Here is a 16703-nt window from a genome sequence, read left to right on the forward strand (position 1 = left end):
GTGCTCTAGATGTGGTCTCACCAATACCCTGAACAAATGCAGCAAAACATCTCTGCAATAAACAACAATTCATTTACCTTTCTAATCATTTGCTGGATCCACACACTAACTTTTCCTGATTACGGTACCAGGACACCCAGATCCCTCTGTACCTCAAAGTTCTGCAATCTCTCTCTGTTTAAATAATCAGCTGCTTTTCCATCCTTCCTGCCAAATGGACAAGTTCACATTATCCAAAAATCTTGTTCCAGTTGCCAACTTTTTGCCCACTCACTGACCCTATCTATATCGCTTTGCAGGCTTGTTATGGTCATTCACATCTCACTTTCCTACCTACCTTTGTGTTATCAACAAATTTTGATCCTGTCATCCACATCATGAAAATAGTTTGTCAATAGTTGAGGGCCCAGCACTGGTCCCTGTGGCACTCCACAGGCTACACTTTGCCATCCCAAAAATGACTTGTTTCTCCCTCCTCTCTGTTTCCGATTAGCTCATCAATCCTCTATCCATGCTAATATAAAGAATCAACATGGATAAAATGCTAATATGCCTTATGCTACGAATTCTTATTAAGTGTGGTAAACATTGATGTGGCACCTTGTCAAATGCCTTCTGGAAAACTAAATACACCACATCCACAGGTTCCACTTTATCCACATTGCTTGTTACTTCCTCAAAGAATCCAACACATCAATTAACAGGATGTCCCTTGCACAAAACCATGTTGACTCTGCCTGATTGCACGGAGATTATCTGTGTCCCATCCCAGTCTCCTTAATAACAGAATGAACATGATTCAGTCCTGCATGGGATTAGCAGCAACAGCAGAATCCAACCCCTGCAGTGACTTGTGAACTTGCTGGTGTCTCAGCAGATTGGCTGACCGAGCAAATCTCTTCCCACATACGGAGCAGGTGAACGATCTCTCTCCCGTGTGAACCTGCTGGTGTCTCAGCAGGTGGGATGACTGAGTGAACCTTTTCCCACACATGGAGCAGGTGAATGATCTCTCCCCAGTGTGAATTTGCTGGTGTCTCAGCAGGTCCTTAGTGCTTTTAAAGCTCTTCTCACAGTCAGAACATTTAAAAGGTCTCTGATCAGTGTGGACCAGTTGATGTGCAATGAGCTGGGGTGGCTGAGTGAATCGTTTCCCACATGTGGAGCAAGTGAAGGGTTTCTCCCCAGTGTGAATCCGCTCGTGTATCAGAAGCTGGGCTGAATCAGTGAATCCCTTCCCACACACACAGCAAATGAATGGTTTCTCCCCGGTGTGAACTCGCTGGTGTCTCAGACAGTGGGATGAATGGGTGAATCCCATCCCACACACCGAGCAGGTGAACGGTTTCTCCCCAGTGTGAACTCGCTGGTGTGTCACCAAATCCTGTTTACTTTTAAAGCTCTTCTCACAGTCAGAACACTGAAATGGTCTCTTATCAGAGTGAACTCGCTGGTGTGTTTGCAGCTGGGATAAACGTCCGAATCTCCTCTCACACACGGAGCAGGTGAATGGCTTCTCCCCAGTGTGAGTGCGCTGATGGACTTGTAAATCATTTTTACTTTTAAATCTCTTCTCACAGTCAGAACATTGAAATGGTCTCTGATCAGTGTGAACAAGTTGGTGTGTCAGAAGGTGGGATGACTGAGTGAATCCCTTCCCACACACTGAGCAGGAGGACGGTCTCACCACCATGTGAGTGCGCTGGTGTCTCAGGAGGTCCTTTGTGCTTTTAAAGCTTTTCTCACAATCAGAACACTGAAACAGTCTCTGATCGGAGTGAACCTCCCGGTGAATCAGGAGGCTTGATAAAGCATGACATCTCCTCCCACATTCGAGGCAGGTGAACGGCCTCTCACCAGTGTGAACACGCCGGTGTGTATAGAGGCTGGATGAGTAAGCAAATCCTTTCCCACACTCAGAGCAGGTGAACGGCCTCTCTCCAGTGTGAATGCGACGATGAATATCCAATTCGGACGGGTAATTGAATCCCCTCCCACAGTCCACACATTTCAGTGGTTTCTCTGTGGTGCGGGTGTCCTCATGTGACTCCAGGTTGGATGATGAGTTGAAGCCTCGTTTACACAGAATGTGTGTCGGGTCACTACTCAGTTAGAATGATGTGATTATTTTTCAGACTTGTTAAACCACTTTCCACATTCAGCACATTGGAAACTCTCAGGTGTGTTTGTGTGTCTAGGTGCTTTTTCAGTCACACTGATGTTTGAAATCTTTGCCCGCAGACAGAATGAACATTTCTCCTTCTGTAGACAAAGGCTGATGATATTCAGTTTCTGATGAATCAAATCACTGAAACAGATCTTGATGTGAAGTTTGGTTTGAGTTTCACATCTGTAAATCCTGCTTCATAATACCCTGCAAAAACAGTTTACAAATACCATCACTGTCAGTGCAGGATAGAAATTCTGAACAGACAATTCATAGTTTCTCTGGAACATATTTTCCTCTCTTGTTCCCCCAAATCTATAAATCCCCGTCCCACACACTCTACCTCCTCCCCTGGACTGAAATCCAAACCCATCTCAACATCTCCACCATTTCTTCCCTCCACTCCCAGTTTTCCCCCTCCCTCTCCTCTGTCTGGGTTCAGTTCTTGATGTGGAAATCTCACTAACTGTCCTGGCTGGAGACAGTACACATCTCTTTAACCTGTGCTTAACCCTCTCTCCACTCACATTGTCTGTACCTTTAAGACTTGATTGCCTGTAAAGACTCACATTCCAACCATTATCTTGTAAATTGAGTTTGTGTCAATATATATGCCCCGTTTATGAACACAAGTCCGACTCACCTGATGAAGGAGCAGTGATCCGAAAGCGAGTGGCTTTTGCTACCAAATAAACCTGTTGGTCTTTAACCTGGTGTTGTGAGACTTCTTACTGGGTTCAGTTCTCCAGCTGCTGTCTGCAGACTGACAATAAAACCAATGGGTCTTATTGGGGGTGTTGGGGCCTCCAGCGGGTGTTTGTGAATCCTCCCCGCCCACCTCCCAGGGTTTCCTTCCTTCCCAGAGATCAGAGTCCTCATTGATTTGATTATTGTCCCCCTCCCCCATCCTCTGATGTGAACCATCCTCCAGTGGCTGAGCCAGGATGGGGCCGTTAACCTGGGCCTGTTCCCGGGAGGGAGGGAGGGAGAAGCCCCGCAGCTGCAAACCAGGGAGCTGACAATGATTCTGAAGGGTTTGCGGATCCACAAAGTGTTTCCAAATCCTCCCAGCCACCGCCTAACGCTGACTCCGCTTCTCCGGGACAAACAAGCGCCAAGGACAGCAATGACACTGCGCATGCTCCACATCACAATGCCCCGGGGGACTGATTGACGCCAGCTCCGGACCAATAGGAAGAGGGGGCGGGACTGGGGGACCGAGCGGGAGCGGCTGGTCCTCCAACCAATCGGAGTGAATGAGGGGCGGGACCTGAAGCATGCGCAGTGCGGGTAATGGCGACGGACGGACGGTTTTAACTCGGAACCGAGATCAATACGAGGTAGAGGGCGGCGTGCGGGGAATGATAAATATGGCGGGTGGGTGGAGAGACTTTGTAAACATGTTGTTCAAACCCAAACCCCGGAAATGAACTTCCCGGTCCCCCGCTTTGTACCAAATGGAGCGGCAGCTTGTAGTGTTAGACCCGGGCTGACTGCCGCCATTGAGGCTGCATGTGGGAGGCCGGCAGGGATTGTGATCGGAGAGTGAAGCCCTGATATCACAATGGAATGGGTGAGAGTGTGAGGTCACAATGGAATGGGTGAGGTTGTGACGTCACAATGGAATGGGTGAGAGTTCCAGATGAGCTGAGACTGGGCTGGAGTCGGGCGATGGCACTGACATGTGGCCCGGTGGCGCAGTGGTTAGTGCAGCTGCCTAACAGCGCCAGGGACCCGGGTTCAATTCCAGCCTCGGGACGCTGTCTGTGCAGAGTTTCTACATTCCCCCCGTGTCTGTGTGGGTTTCCTCCGGGTGTTCCGGTTTCCTTCCACAGTCTAAAGCTGTGCCGGTTAGACGGATTGGTCATGATAAATTGTCACTTGGTATCAGGGGGATTAACAGGTAAATGTGTGGATAGTGCCTGGATGGGATTGTTGTCGGTGCAGGCTCGATGGGCTGAATGGCCTCCTCCTACACTGTATTTTATTATTCATTATTATTAATTAATGACTATTCTGATTTCCAGCTGTTTCTGAGTTTTAACTGTATCCTCTATTGTGAACACCGAAGCAAAATACTTGTTCAATTCATCTCCCAGCTCCTTATTTTTCTTTATCAATTCCTGGACTCACTTTCTATTAGACAGTTAAGAAATGAGGTCGAGCAAGTGACTGAAGTGTCAGTCAGGGAGCACTATTGGGAGCACCAATAGTTTCAAAATAGTTCTGGAAAAAGATAGGACAGGTCCACAGGTCAAGGCCCTAAACTGGAGCAGGGCCACTTTTGTGGGCATTAGGCAGGATCTGGTAGATGTCGATTAGGTGAGTTTGTTTGAAGGGAAAGGAATGACTGGCAAATGGGAGGTTTTAAAAGTGTGATATCAAGAGTCCAGAGGCAGTATATTCCTGTTAAGATGAAGGGAAAGAATGGTAAATTTAGGGATCTCTGGCAGACAAGGGACATTGAGGCTCTGGTCAGGTAAAAGAAGGAAGCAGACATTGGGTTTAGGCAATCGGGGACAAGTGAATCACTCTGACTATAAAAAGTGTAAGAAAATACTGAAGAGGGAAATCAGGAGGACAAAAAGAGGGTATGATATGGATCTGGCAGGTAAGATTAAAGAAAATTCCAAGAGGTTCTATAGCTATATTAAGAGTAAAAGTGTGGCGAGAGAGAGAATAGATCCCCTTAATAATCAGTGTGGCCATCTGTGTGTGGAGCCACAGGAGATGGGTGAGATTTTTAATGAATACTTCTCCTCTGTGTTTACTGCGGAGAGCACCATGGGTGCGAAAGAAATAAGGGAAACAAGTGGTGATGTCTTGGGCGCACGCATGTTATTTGGGAGGAGGTATCTGCAGCCTTATAAAAGCAAATTACTGCAGATGCTGGAATCTGAAACCAAGAGAGAAAATGCTGGAAAATCTCAGCAGGTCTGGCAGCATCTGTAAGGAGAGAAAAGAGCTGATGTTTCTTGTCTAAATGACCCTTTGTCAAAGCTCTGAAACATCAGTTCTTTTCTCTCCATACAGATGCTGCCAGACCTGCTGAGAATGGGGAGAGAGTGTGTGGGATGGAGATTTACAGCTTTTGGGGAATGAGAGAGGAAAGAATGTTCCATAAAAATTGTCTGTTCTGAATTTCTATCCTGCACTGACACTGATGACTTTTGGAAACTCATTTTACAGGATCTTGAAAGAGGAATCACAGGCCGAAATCTCAAACGTCATGTCTAGATCTGACAGAGTCATATTCCTTGGGACCTCAATATCATCGGACTTTGAATCCAGAAGGAGAAATGATTGTCCAGTCTGTCGATTTGAAAAGATTTGAAATGTCAGTGTGAGTGAAAAAGCATCGACACACTGCCACACTTGAGTGAGAGTGTTCCAATGCACTGACTAAAGAGCTTTAACCAGTTACACAGTCTGAATAAATATCACACCATTCACAGCGGGTAGAGACTGTAATCTTGTTCTGTGTGTGGACGAAGTTTCAACTAATTGTCCACCCAAGAGAGAGGCAAGGACACCTGCACCATGGAGAAACCATGGAAATGTGCGGACTGTGGGAAGGGATACAGAGCCCCATCAGAGCTGGAAGCTCATCGGCGCATCCACACCGGGGAGAGACCATTCACCTGCTCTCAATGTGGGAAGGGATTCATTCAGTTATCCGACCTGCAGTCACACCAGCGAGTTCACACTGGGGAGAGACCATTCACCTGCTCTCAATGTGGGAAGGGATTCATTCAGTTATCCGACCTGCAGAGACACCAGCGAGTTCACACTGGGGAGAGGTCATTCACCTGCTCTCAGTGTGGGAAGGGATTCACTCGGTTATCCCTTCTGCAGACACACCAGCAAGTTCACACTGGGGAGAGACCATTCACCTGCTCTCAGTGTGGGAAGGGATTCCCTCGGTTATCCCACCTACAGACACACCAGCAAGTTCACACTGGGGAGAGACCATTCACCTGCTCTCAGTGTGGGAAGGGATTCACTCGGGTATCCAACCTGCGGGCACACCAGCGAGTTCACACTGGGGAGAGGCCATTCACCTGCTCCCAGTGTGGGAAGGGATTCACTCAGTTATCCAGCCTGCTGACACACCAGCGAGTTCACACTGGGGAGTGGCCGTTCACCTGCTCTGTGTGTGGGAAGGGTTTCAGCGTTTCATCCCGGCTGCTGAGACATCAACAAGTTCACGAGTGATGACAGTGGTTGGATTCTGCTGTTATTGTTTCTGCTGTCAGTTGCATCCAGGACTGCATTTTGTTCATTCTCACAGTTGGTCAATGGGAAGGGTCAGAGGGTTTCTTTGTGCTGGACAGGCCGGTCTCAGCCTCCAGTGGGCTGATGCTATTTGTGTCTTTTTGCGAATACCTGGTTTCAAATGTCACAAGGATCACAGAGTGACAGGGTGTTAGGAAGTTTAGAGATATTTAGTCAGAAGAAAACAGAGGTTGGCAGTGCAAAGGTACATTTCTGAATGGAGGGCTGTGACAAGTGACATTCCTCAGCGATCAGTGCTGGGACTTTTACTGTTTGTAATATATATAAATGATTTGGAGGAAAATGTAACTGGTTTGATTGGTAAGTTTGTGGATGACACAAAGGTTGGTGGAATTGCGGATAGCGATGGGGACTGGCAAAGGATACAGCAGGATATAGATTAGTTGGAGACTTGGGCGGAGAGATGGCAGATGAAGTTTAATCTGGACAAATGTGAGGTAATGCATTTTGGAAGGTCTAATACAGATGGGAAATATACAGTAAATGGCAGAACCCTTAAGAATATTCATAGGCAGAGGGATCTGGGTGTACAGGTACACAGGTCATTGAAAGTGGCAATGCAGGTGGAGAAGATAATCAAGAAGGCATACGGCATGCTTGCCTTCATTGGCCGGGGCATTGAGTTTAAAAATTGGTAAGTCATGTTGCAGCTTTATAGAACCTTAGTTAGACCGCACTTGGAATCTAGTGTTCAATTCTGGTCATCACACTACCAGAAGGATATGGAGGCTTTGGAGAGGGTACGGAAAATATTTATCAGGATGTTGTCTGGTGTGGAGGGCATTAGCTATGAGGAGAGGTTGGAGAAACTTGGTTTGTTCTCACTGGAACGACGGAGGTTGAGGGGGGTGACCTGATAGAAGTCTACAAGATTATGAGAGGAATGGACAGAGTGGATAATCAGAAGCTTTTTCGCAGGGTGGAAGAGTCAATGACTAGGGGGCATTGTTTTAGGGTGCGAGGGGCAAGGTTTAAAGGAGATGTACAAGGCAGGTTTTTTTACACAGAGGGTGGTGGGTGCCTGGAACCCGTTGCCGGGGGAGGTAGTGGAAGCAGATATGATCGTGACTTTTAAGATGTGTCTTGACAAATATAAGAATAGCATAGGAATAGAGGGATGTGGTCCCCGGAAAGGTATTTGCGGAAGGATATATTGGCCTTGGAGGCAGTGCAGAGAAGGTTCACCAGGTTGATACCAGAGATGAGGGGTGTTGATGATGAGGAGAGACTGAGCAGATTGGGTTTGTACTCGTTGGAATTTAGAAGGCTGAGGGGGGATCTTATAGAGACCTATAAGATAATGAAGGGGCGGGATAGGGTAGAGGTGGAGAGATTCTTTCCACTTAGAAAGGAAGCTAGAACTAGAGGGCACAGCCTCAAAATAAAGGGGGGTCAGTTTAGGACAGAGTTGAGGAGGAACCTCTTCTTCTCAGAGGGTGGTGAATCTCTGGAATTCTCTGCCCACTGAAGTGGTGGAGGCTACCTCGTTGAATATGTTTAAATCACGGATAGATGGATTCCTGATCGGTAAGGGAATTAGGGGTTATGGGGATTAGGCGGGTAAGTGGAACTGATCCACTTCAGGTCAGCCATGATCTTATTGAATGGTGGGGCAGGCTCGAGGGGCTAGATGGCCTACTCCTGCTCCTATTTCTTATGTTCTTAAAGGTAGGGGGTTTTAGTTCAGACGGGCAGCATGGTTGCTGCAGGCTTGGAGGGCCAAAGGCCTTGTTTCTGTGCTGTAATTTTCTTTGTTCTTCGTTCTGTTTGGAACACCCCAAATGCCCATCCAATTTCCTTTTTAATTGTTTATTGTCTCCACTTCCTCCTCGTAGGCAGCGGGTTTCAGGTCATTACCATTCGCTGCATCACAATATTCTTCCTCACATCTCTCCCCCCCCTCCCCCCCCCACCATTCTCCCCCCCCCTCCCCCCCCCACCATTCTCCCCCTTGCATCTCTGACTCAAAACAAGAAATCTGTGTCCCCTTGTCGTCCTTGTCCCTTCAGCTCATGGGAACAGCTTTTCTTTGTCCACCTTATCTAAACCTGTCAGAATCTTGTCCACCTCTATCAAATCTCCCCTCAACCTCCTTTGCTCCAAGGGGAACAACCCCAGCCTGACATTGACAATAAAGAACAAACTAACAGAATATGTTAATACCTGAAATCAAATGGGAATGTTTAATTTCTGTTTTAAAGATATTGTGAATATATTGTCCTGGACAAAAAAGGAATTGGAATAACTCACCTTGGGTGTGGTTGAATGGAATATTTCAATCTGATATCCACCTACAGTCGAGTGAAAGTCTGGAATGTGTACAAAGAACAATACAGCACAGGAACAGGCCCTTCGGCCCTCCAAGCCTGCACCGATCATGTGTTCCTCGCTCGACCATCCGTTTGTATCCCTCTATTCCTAGTCCGTTCATGTGGCTATTTAGATAAGTTTTAAATGATCCTCGCGTGTCTGCCTCAACCACCTTGCTTGGTAGTGCATTCCACCACCCTCTGTGTAAAATACGTCCCCCGCATATCTGTATTGAACCTTGCCCCCCTTACCTTGAACTTGTGACCCCTTGTGTTTGTCATTTCTGACATGGGAAAAAGCTTCCAACTGTTCACCCTATCTCTCCCCTTCATAATTTTATAAATTTCTATTAGGTCGCCCCTCAACCTCCGTCTTTCCAGGGAGAACAACCCTAGTTTACTCAATCTCTCCTCATAGCTAATACCAGGTAACATCCTGGTAAACCTCCTCTGCACTCTCTCCAAAGCCTCCACGTCCTTCTGGTAGTGTGGCGACCAGAACTGGATGCAGTATTCCAAATGTGGCCGAACCAACGTTCTATATAACTGCAACATCATGTGCCAACTTTTATACTCTGCCCGTCCAATATAGGCAAGCATGCCATATGCCTTCTTCACCACTTTTTCCACCTGTGTGTTTCATTTGTTTTTTGTGGATGTTTGTCGATGTGTTTTATCATTGTTTTGGGCTACATTTGTTAAGGTTTATCTTTCTGGAGAATTAACCTTACCTTGAGTCTTTAATTAAAGGCATTTTTGGAAGTTTAAAAACAGGATCACAAGAACGCTTAAGTAATTAATTTTGGTTATTGTTGTTGTAAAGCACATGCTAAGTTTCTCTGTTTGTGTATGGATGATATTTGTGTGTTGAATGCTTCAAGCTTTGAGGTTTTCTGTCTGTGATTTAAATCAAACAGATTTTTAACAAAGGAAGTGTGATCAATAAAACTTTTTTTGTTCTGAAGTTGTGAACCTGGAGCCATATTTACTGGCCGGAGACAGGATTCCAGGATATTTTACTAAACATGTGCGAATTTTAATCCGGATAAAACTCACTCATGAGAGAATGAGAGTTTTAATTTGTAATGGTTATTTAAAATTTGACACATGTGAAATGATTCTGACCAATCCTGTGTTGGATTGATCTTGGGTTAAACTTCCTGTCAGGTCCAAAGATTTATTCCTGACGCAAGTAACACAAAGAAAGGGAAAATTCTGGAATTGGATACTGAAAAGAGTTTAAAAAGAGAGAGTGTTAAATAGAAATGTTGCCAGACCATGTGGTCATTAGATTAAAACAAAGGAAGAGTGCTAACGTCCATTTGAGAACTTTTAATCCACCCCATTTCTAACTAAGGGAGTCTATGTACAAAGAAAGCCCAAGAAAGACCCCCCCAAGGGGGGTCTGGAAAGCATCATGATGGGGGCACCTGTCCATGAGATGATCACAAAGCTCCATAATGCCCAGATACTAATTTTATTGAACCTATAATGTATGTAATCTATCACCATTCTGATTGGATTGTGTCCAGCCGGGATGGGCTGAGTAACTGGATAAGAATTGATGATATTCTGTGTTGGGTGGAGTTACACATGGTCAGCCCCTGTGGCTTCTCCCCGCTGGCGTAACTCAATAAGCTGTTTGTCGATTGAATCAGGCACAACACACTGGGTACATTACCACTTCATCCTTGGGAGTGGCCTGATAGGCCGTGGTCCAGACTCAATGTGGCCTTTGAGGGGTCGTTGTAAATGTGCATTGAAAATGGTTGGAAGCACAGATCACCAGGAAATGGTTCCAGCTTTGCCAGTTGACTCTGCTGTGGGAGTGGAAGAGGAATGTTCATGTACAGATTCTCAAACTACCTCTTCACCTCCCATTCCAGAAACACCATTACAAGATTTACCAGTGGTATTGTACAGGTCGCAATGCAACCACAAAGCTCCTGACAGACTTCCGTATTGTTAAAGACATTACTTTGTTGTATTTCTGTCCTGATGGGGGATTGAAATTTAAGGGGAGGAGAAGTATTACAGAGTGTTCTTCTCAACCTCTCTCCCTTCTGAGCACGTGCGGGCTTTGGGCAGGGTTTCAGTCTGCAAGTCCAGGCTGGTTCCAATGCTCCTGTTTCCTTTTGTTTGCCAATGATTTTTAAACGTTGTTATTTATTTATATAAAGAACATCCTGCTTTTAACAATGCATTTGACTACCTTATTTGTGGAATGAAGTTCCCACAATTGTAAAGCAGGAGATTAGTTAAATGGACAGCCTGAATTGTGTGATAATTGAAGAATAAATGATTCATTAATACAGTTGTTAGGCTGGAAATGTAAATTTGAACACAAAAGTTTATAACGTTTAGAATTATAAAGATATAAAGAATGTTTAAAATTCTGTGGGAATTATAAAATGTTACCTTCTGGCAGCAACAGAATAGAAAAAAACAGATAACAAGACTTGTTAGCGTGGCACGGTGCCACAATGGTTAGCACTGCTGCGTCACAGTGCCAGTGACCTGGGTTCGATTCCCGGCTTGGGTGACTATGAGGAGTCTGCACGTTCTCCCCCGTGTCTGCGTGGGTTTCCTCCGGGTGCTCCAGTTTCCTCCCACAGTCCGAAAAACGTGCTGGTTAGGTGCATTAGCCATGTTAAATTCTCAATCAGTGTAACCGATCAGTCGCCAGAGTGTGGCAACTAAGGGATTTTCATAGTAACCTCATTGCAGTGTTAACGTAAGCCGATTGGTGACGCTAATAAATAAACTTTAATACTTTGTTAACCTTGACTGGAGGGAATGAATCAGTTCCTGTTCAAGATGTCTCAACATTGAATGATTGATGTTAACCAATATTGGTCAACACCCCAAACGCGATGGGCCGAAGGGCCTCTTTCCATGCTGTAAAACTCTATGATCACCCACGTTGGCAGCACGTTCAAGATCATCATCAGTCACAACCCCCCTGTATCTTCACTAACTGAAACAGTCCATTTAAAACATTCTTAGTTGAGGAATGTAGCCATATTTCTGTTAGACTGGCAGCCTGCATGGAGATTTCCAGCTCTCTGTGTCCAGGACAGGAAGCAGTGAGCGTGGATCTGTCAATCAGCCTCAATCAGCACCTTCAGGAGAATTGGGAGGGTGAATATTAGATACAGCAGAGTGAGAATGGAGGGAGAGTGTGTGGGATGGAGAATCACAGCTTTTGGGGAATGAGAGAGGAAAGAATGTTCCATAGAAACTAGAATAGTCTGTTCTGAATTTCTATCCTGTGCTGACAGTGATGAATTTTGTAAATTGTTTTTACAGGATATTAGAAGAGGAATCACACCGATAAATCTTAACTATCACATCTCGATCTGACAGAGTCACTCGATTCCTTGGATACTAAATATCCTCAGCCTCTGAATGGGAAGGAGAAATGTTTGACCGGTCTGTCCACTGCAAGATTTTAAGCAGCAGTGTGACTGGAAAAACACCGGGACACAAACACACACCCGAGTGAGAGTGTTCCAGTGCACTGACAGTGGAAAGAGCTTTAACCAGTTACACAGCCTGAAAAAAACATTGCTGCATTCACAGTGGGGAGAGACTGTACCTGTGTTCTCTGTGTGGACAAGGCTTCAAATGATACAAGGAGACTGAAAATATGGAAAAACCGTGGAAATGTGAGGACTGTGGGAAGAGATACAAAGCGCCCTCTTTACTGGGAGCTCATCGGCGCAGCCACACTGGGGAGAGGCCGTTCACCTGCTGGGTGTGTGGGAAGGGATTCACTGATTCATCCACTCTGCAGAGACACCAGCAAGTTCACACTGGTGAGAGTGCATTCACCTGCTGTCAGTGTGGGAAGGGATTTACTCAGAAATCAAGCCTGCAGACACACCAGCGAGTTCACACTGGGGAGAGGCCATTCACCTGCTCTCAGTGTGGGAAGGGATTCAGTAAGTCATCCAACCTACAGAAACACCAGCGTGTTCACACAGGAGAGAGGCCATTCGGCTGCTCTGCATGTGGGAAAAGATTCACTCAGTTATCTCATCTGCGGGCACACCAGCGGGTTCACACTGGGGAGAGACCGTTCACCTGCTCTCAGTGGGTGAATCCCTTCCCACAGTTATCCCACCTGCAGACACACCAGCGAGATCACACTGGGGAGAGGCCGTACAGCTGCTTTCAGTGTGGGAAGGGATTCATTCATTTTTCAAACCTGCAGACACACCAGCGAGTTCACACTGGGGAGAGGCCATTCACCTGCCCTGTGTGTGGGAAGGGATTCACTCGGTTATCCACCCTGCAGTCACACCAGCGAGTTCACACCGGGGAGAGGCCATTCACCTGCTCTCCGTGTGGAAAGGGATTCACTCAGTTATCTAATCTGCGGAGACACCAGCGAGTTCACTCTCAAGAGAGGCCGTTCACCTGCCCTGTGTGTGGGAAGGGATTCACTTGGTTATCCACCCTGCAATCACACCAGCGAGTTCACACCGAGGAGAGACCATTCACCTGCTCTCAGTGTGGGAAGGAGTTCTGTGATTCATCCACCCTGCTGACACACCAGCGAGTTCACAAGTGAATATGGGGATTAGATTCTGCTGTTACTGTTTCTGCTCTCAATTACATCCGGGACTGCATTTTGTTCATTCTCACAGTTGGTCAATGGGGAGGGTCGGAGGGTTTCTTTCTGCTGGACTGGCCGGTCTCATGACTTTGCCTCCAGTGAGCTGATGCTCTTTGAGTCTTGTTGCGAATACCTGGTTTTAAATTTCACAAGGATCACAGAGTGACAGGGTGTTAGGAAGTTCAGAGATATTTCGTCAGCATTTCTGTTTGAAATCCCCCAAATGCCCATCCAATTTCCTTTGTAATTGTTTATTGTCTCCACTTCCTCCACCCTCGTAGGCAGCGAGTTCCAGGTCATTACCATTCGCTGCATCAAAATATTCTTCCTCACATCCCCCCCTACATCTCTGACCCAAAACCTTCAATCTGTGTCCCCCCTCGTCCTTGTCCCATCAGCTAATGGGAACAGCTTTTCTTTGTCCACCTTATCTAAACCTGTCAGAATCTTGTCCACCTCTATCAAATCTCCCCTCAACCTCCTTTGCTCCAAGCGGAACAACCCCAGCCTGACATCGACAATAAAGAACAAACTAACAGAATATGTTAATACTTGAAATCAAATGTGGAGGTCGAATTTCTGTTTTAAAAATATTGCAAACATATTGTCCTGGACAATAAAGGAATTTGAATAACTCACCTTGGGTGTGGGTGAAATGTGTTATGATCCAGGTCAGAAATCCAAGGTGTTTTACAAAATCAGCCTAGCCATAAGATTTGCACTTGAGTGAGTGTAAGATGTTTCACTCCAGGTACGATTCAAGTGACCCACTAGGAAGCTTTTATCAAACAAAGTTAATTTATGAACACAGTTAAAATATAATTAGAAAAAATAGCATAACTTTTACCAATTGCAATAAAAAGCAACCATGATCTTTCTTATATCAACCAGTGCAGCTTCGTGTTCTAAATCAAATAATCCCTACAAACATACACCCCATTCTAGGTTCTGCACAGAAAGCAGGTATGCTCACGTGATGCTGGATTTGGCAGCTTTTTAACACCTGCTGTGAATTCGCCCTTAAAATGTTGAATTCAAACTCTGCCTTCCTTGTCCTGGAACGTCCAAAACCTCGAGAAAGAGAGAGAGAGACTGCTTGCTTCTATCTTCCAGCTGGCAACTCTCAGGCAGCAGAATCTTCATTCCAGAGAGAGAGACGACAAACACTGCTTTCAGTTTGCAGTCCAGACAGCTTGTGACAAAATGAAACGAAAACTTTCTCCTGTTAAAAAACTGTGCAAAGACAGCACTGACCTTTCAATCAGGCTCCACCCAACAATTCCAAAAGGATCATAAAACTCCAGGTCACTGTATTAGCCCAGGCTGAAAATCAACAAGATGCCCATTACATTAGCTTCATTATATTCATAGAATAGAATCCCAAAGTGCAGAAGGAGGCCATTCAGCCCATCAAGCCTGCACTGACAATAATCCCAGCCTTTCTCCGTAACCCCACCTGTTCACCCTGCTAATCCCCCAGAAACTAGGGTCAATTTCGCATGGCCAATTAACCCAACCCACACATCTTTGGACTGTGGGAGGAAACCGGAGCATCTGGAGAAAACTCACGCAGACACAGGGAGAATGTGCAAACTCCACACAGACAGTGACCCAAGCCAGGAATCAAACCTGGATCTCTGGTGCTGTAAGGCAGCAGTGCTAACCACTGTGCCACCGTACTGCCATGTTGTTCTTTGTATTAGCCGAGTTGTAAATCAGTGAAGGCCAGCATAATATTTGGTCTGTGAAACACTCCGACATCCATGAACTTTGTTTTAAAGAAATCTACATTTGAAAGCCTGGTCACTGCATGAAATATCAGACCATAACTAACAGGGAGATAAGAAAGACAGACACTCACTTTGATCCTTTCGTCAGCACATCTGAGAGTTAACAATGTGTGACATGATTTTGGGATCGCGGAGTGAGTGTGCAGATGTGATTTGTTACATGTGAAAAATAACAAGCCTAAATTCATGGTGAGATGGAGTGAAGAGCGGGTCCCAAACACACACAGCTACTTGAGACACAGCAGGAGATGAAATGGTTCATGTGGCCAGGGGATTGAGACAACATTATGACATCATCAAGGCATTGACACACACTCCAGAGAGAAACTGAGTTCAAAACAATCAGGATCCAATTAAACACACTGCACATGCTCACAAAGTGAGGAAAATTAAAGTAAAATGGATAGTATTATAGATTGGGACAATGAAGGGCTTGGAAGAAATAATACTGAGTAAGAACTGTCCACAAGTTGGATAGGGGTAAAGAGAGAGCTGGAGAATCTTTTACATCCATGCTTGATCTGTTGCCTGAAGCATCTGTCCTTATGTACGAGTAACCTAGAACTCACGGTGCTCCTTCAGAAGAGAAGATCAAGTAGATGTTACCCCAGGCAGGGCCAGAACAGAACTGGAAAATAACGGAGTGAAATTGAGTGAGGAGTCAGCGACATAATTTTCCTCCCCTTCAAGGTGTAGACTTTAAGAATCCTGGGAGATCCCCTACTTGGGATTTTCTTGCTAATTCGTGAATTATATGACTGGCTGTGCATTGATTTTGAATTTGATTGTGACACTTCTCCTGTTTTTATTCCTGTTGTGATTGCACTCTGGGTAAGGATGGTTGACAGGTGACAGGATGGGAAATTGTGGTTTGGGTCATTGACCAAATGTTTTATTGATCCAAAAGGTGTAAAAGGGGCCAAACCTCAGCAGAAATCCAGCAGAGCTGAGAACAGACGACTTGCTGTGTGGGAACAGGGAGATAAACAACTCCCAGAGGACAGAGAAAACAAGAGGGCCTTGAGTCCTAGATGACACCTGGGTGTCACGGCCACCATGTTTTCACTGCTTGGCATGGGAATGCTGACTCCCTGTACCAGGGACGGAGCGTGGGAAGACAATTGTTTGAGAGTTTGACGTGGCTTGGGCGGATACAGATGGTTCAGTGACTGGTTTTGTAATTGGTCCGTTCAAATGTTAGCCGGGCAATGATTGGGTTAAATCAGTCTCCATAGACATTGTGATGTAACAAAGTATAAGAAGGGATTCCCCGAGCACAGAGATTAGTCGAGGTTTTACATTTTGCATTGACTGGTGCCATGGCATCTGGGGCAGAGCAGGGAGCATTTCCGTGGAGATGCTGCTTCTACCCAGAGTGTAATGGTAATGCTGCTGCACTTTGATACGACTGCTCAGACATTAGCCTGTGTCAGCTCTTATTGATACTGAATAAAATCTAACCACTGTCACCAATAAGGGTTATCACTGTGAATCAGTTCAGAGTTTGGGAAAAGGGGAGA

General features: G+C 45.7%; 2 protein-coding genes across 6 annotated transcripts; both read left to right on the forward strand.

Annotated features, from left to right (window-relative positions):
• The first annotated feature begins 3444 nt into the window (after nt 1–3444).
• Nucleotides 3445–14031, forward strand: LOC144484205 (uncharacterized). 5 transcript variants are annotated; one of them, XM_078202746.1, is made up of 4 exons: nt 3445–3507; nt 5357–5510; nt 8665–8863; nt 12082–14030. In XM_078202746.1, the coding sequence occupies exon 4, from the start codon at nt 12422–12424 to the stop codon at nt 13346–13348; it is 927 nt and encodes a 308-aa protein (XP_078058872.1). In that variant the 5' UTR covers nt 3445–3507; nt 5357–5510; nt 8665–8863; nt 12082–12421; the 3' UTR covers nt 13349–14030. The 5 variants fall into 5 exon arrangements, with proteins under 5 accessions (XP_078058872.1, XP_078058876.1, XP_078058874.1 ...); XM_078202750.1 differs by lacking the exon at nt 8665–8863 and having other exon boundaries at nt 12082–14031; XM_078202748.1 differs by lacking the exon at nt 8665–8863 and having other exon boundaries at nt 5357–5504.
• LOC144484201 (uncharacterized) lies at nt 5708–6382 on the forward strand. Its single transcript, XM_078202736.1, has one exon. The coding sequence runs from the start codon at nt 5708–5710 to the stop codon at nt 6380–6382; it is 675 nt and encodes a 224-aa protein (XP_078058862.1).
• Nucleotides 14032–16703: the final 2672 nt, after the last annotated feature.

Source organism: Mustelus asterias, unplaced genomic scaffold (assembly GCF_964213995.1).
Source record: "Mustelus asterias unplaced genomic scaffold, sMusAst1.hap1.1 HAP1_SCAFFOLD_95, whole genome shotgun sequence".
Lineage (NCBI taxonomy): Eukaryota > Metazoa > Chordata > Chondrichthyes > Carcharhiniformes > Triakidae > Mustelus > Mustelus asterias.

Excerpts from the sequence above, each read along its gene's own strand:
- LOC144484201 (XM_078202736.1), top strand. The coding sequence starts at position 5,708 with ATGGAGAAACCATGGAAATGTGCGGACTGTGGGAAGGGATACAGAGCC.
- LOC144484205 (XM_078202750.1), top strand. The coding sequence starts at position 12,422 with ATGGAAAAACCGTGGAAATGTGAGGACTGTGGGAAGAGATACAAAGCG.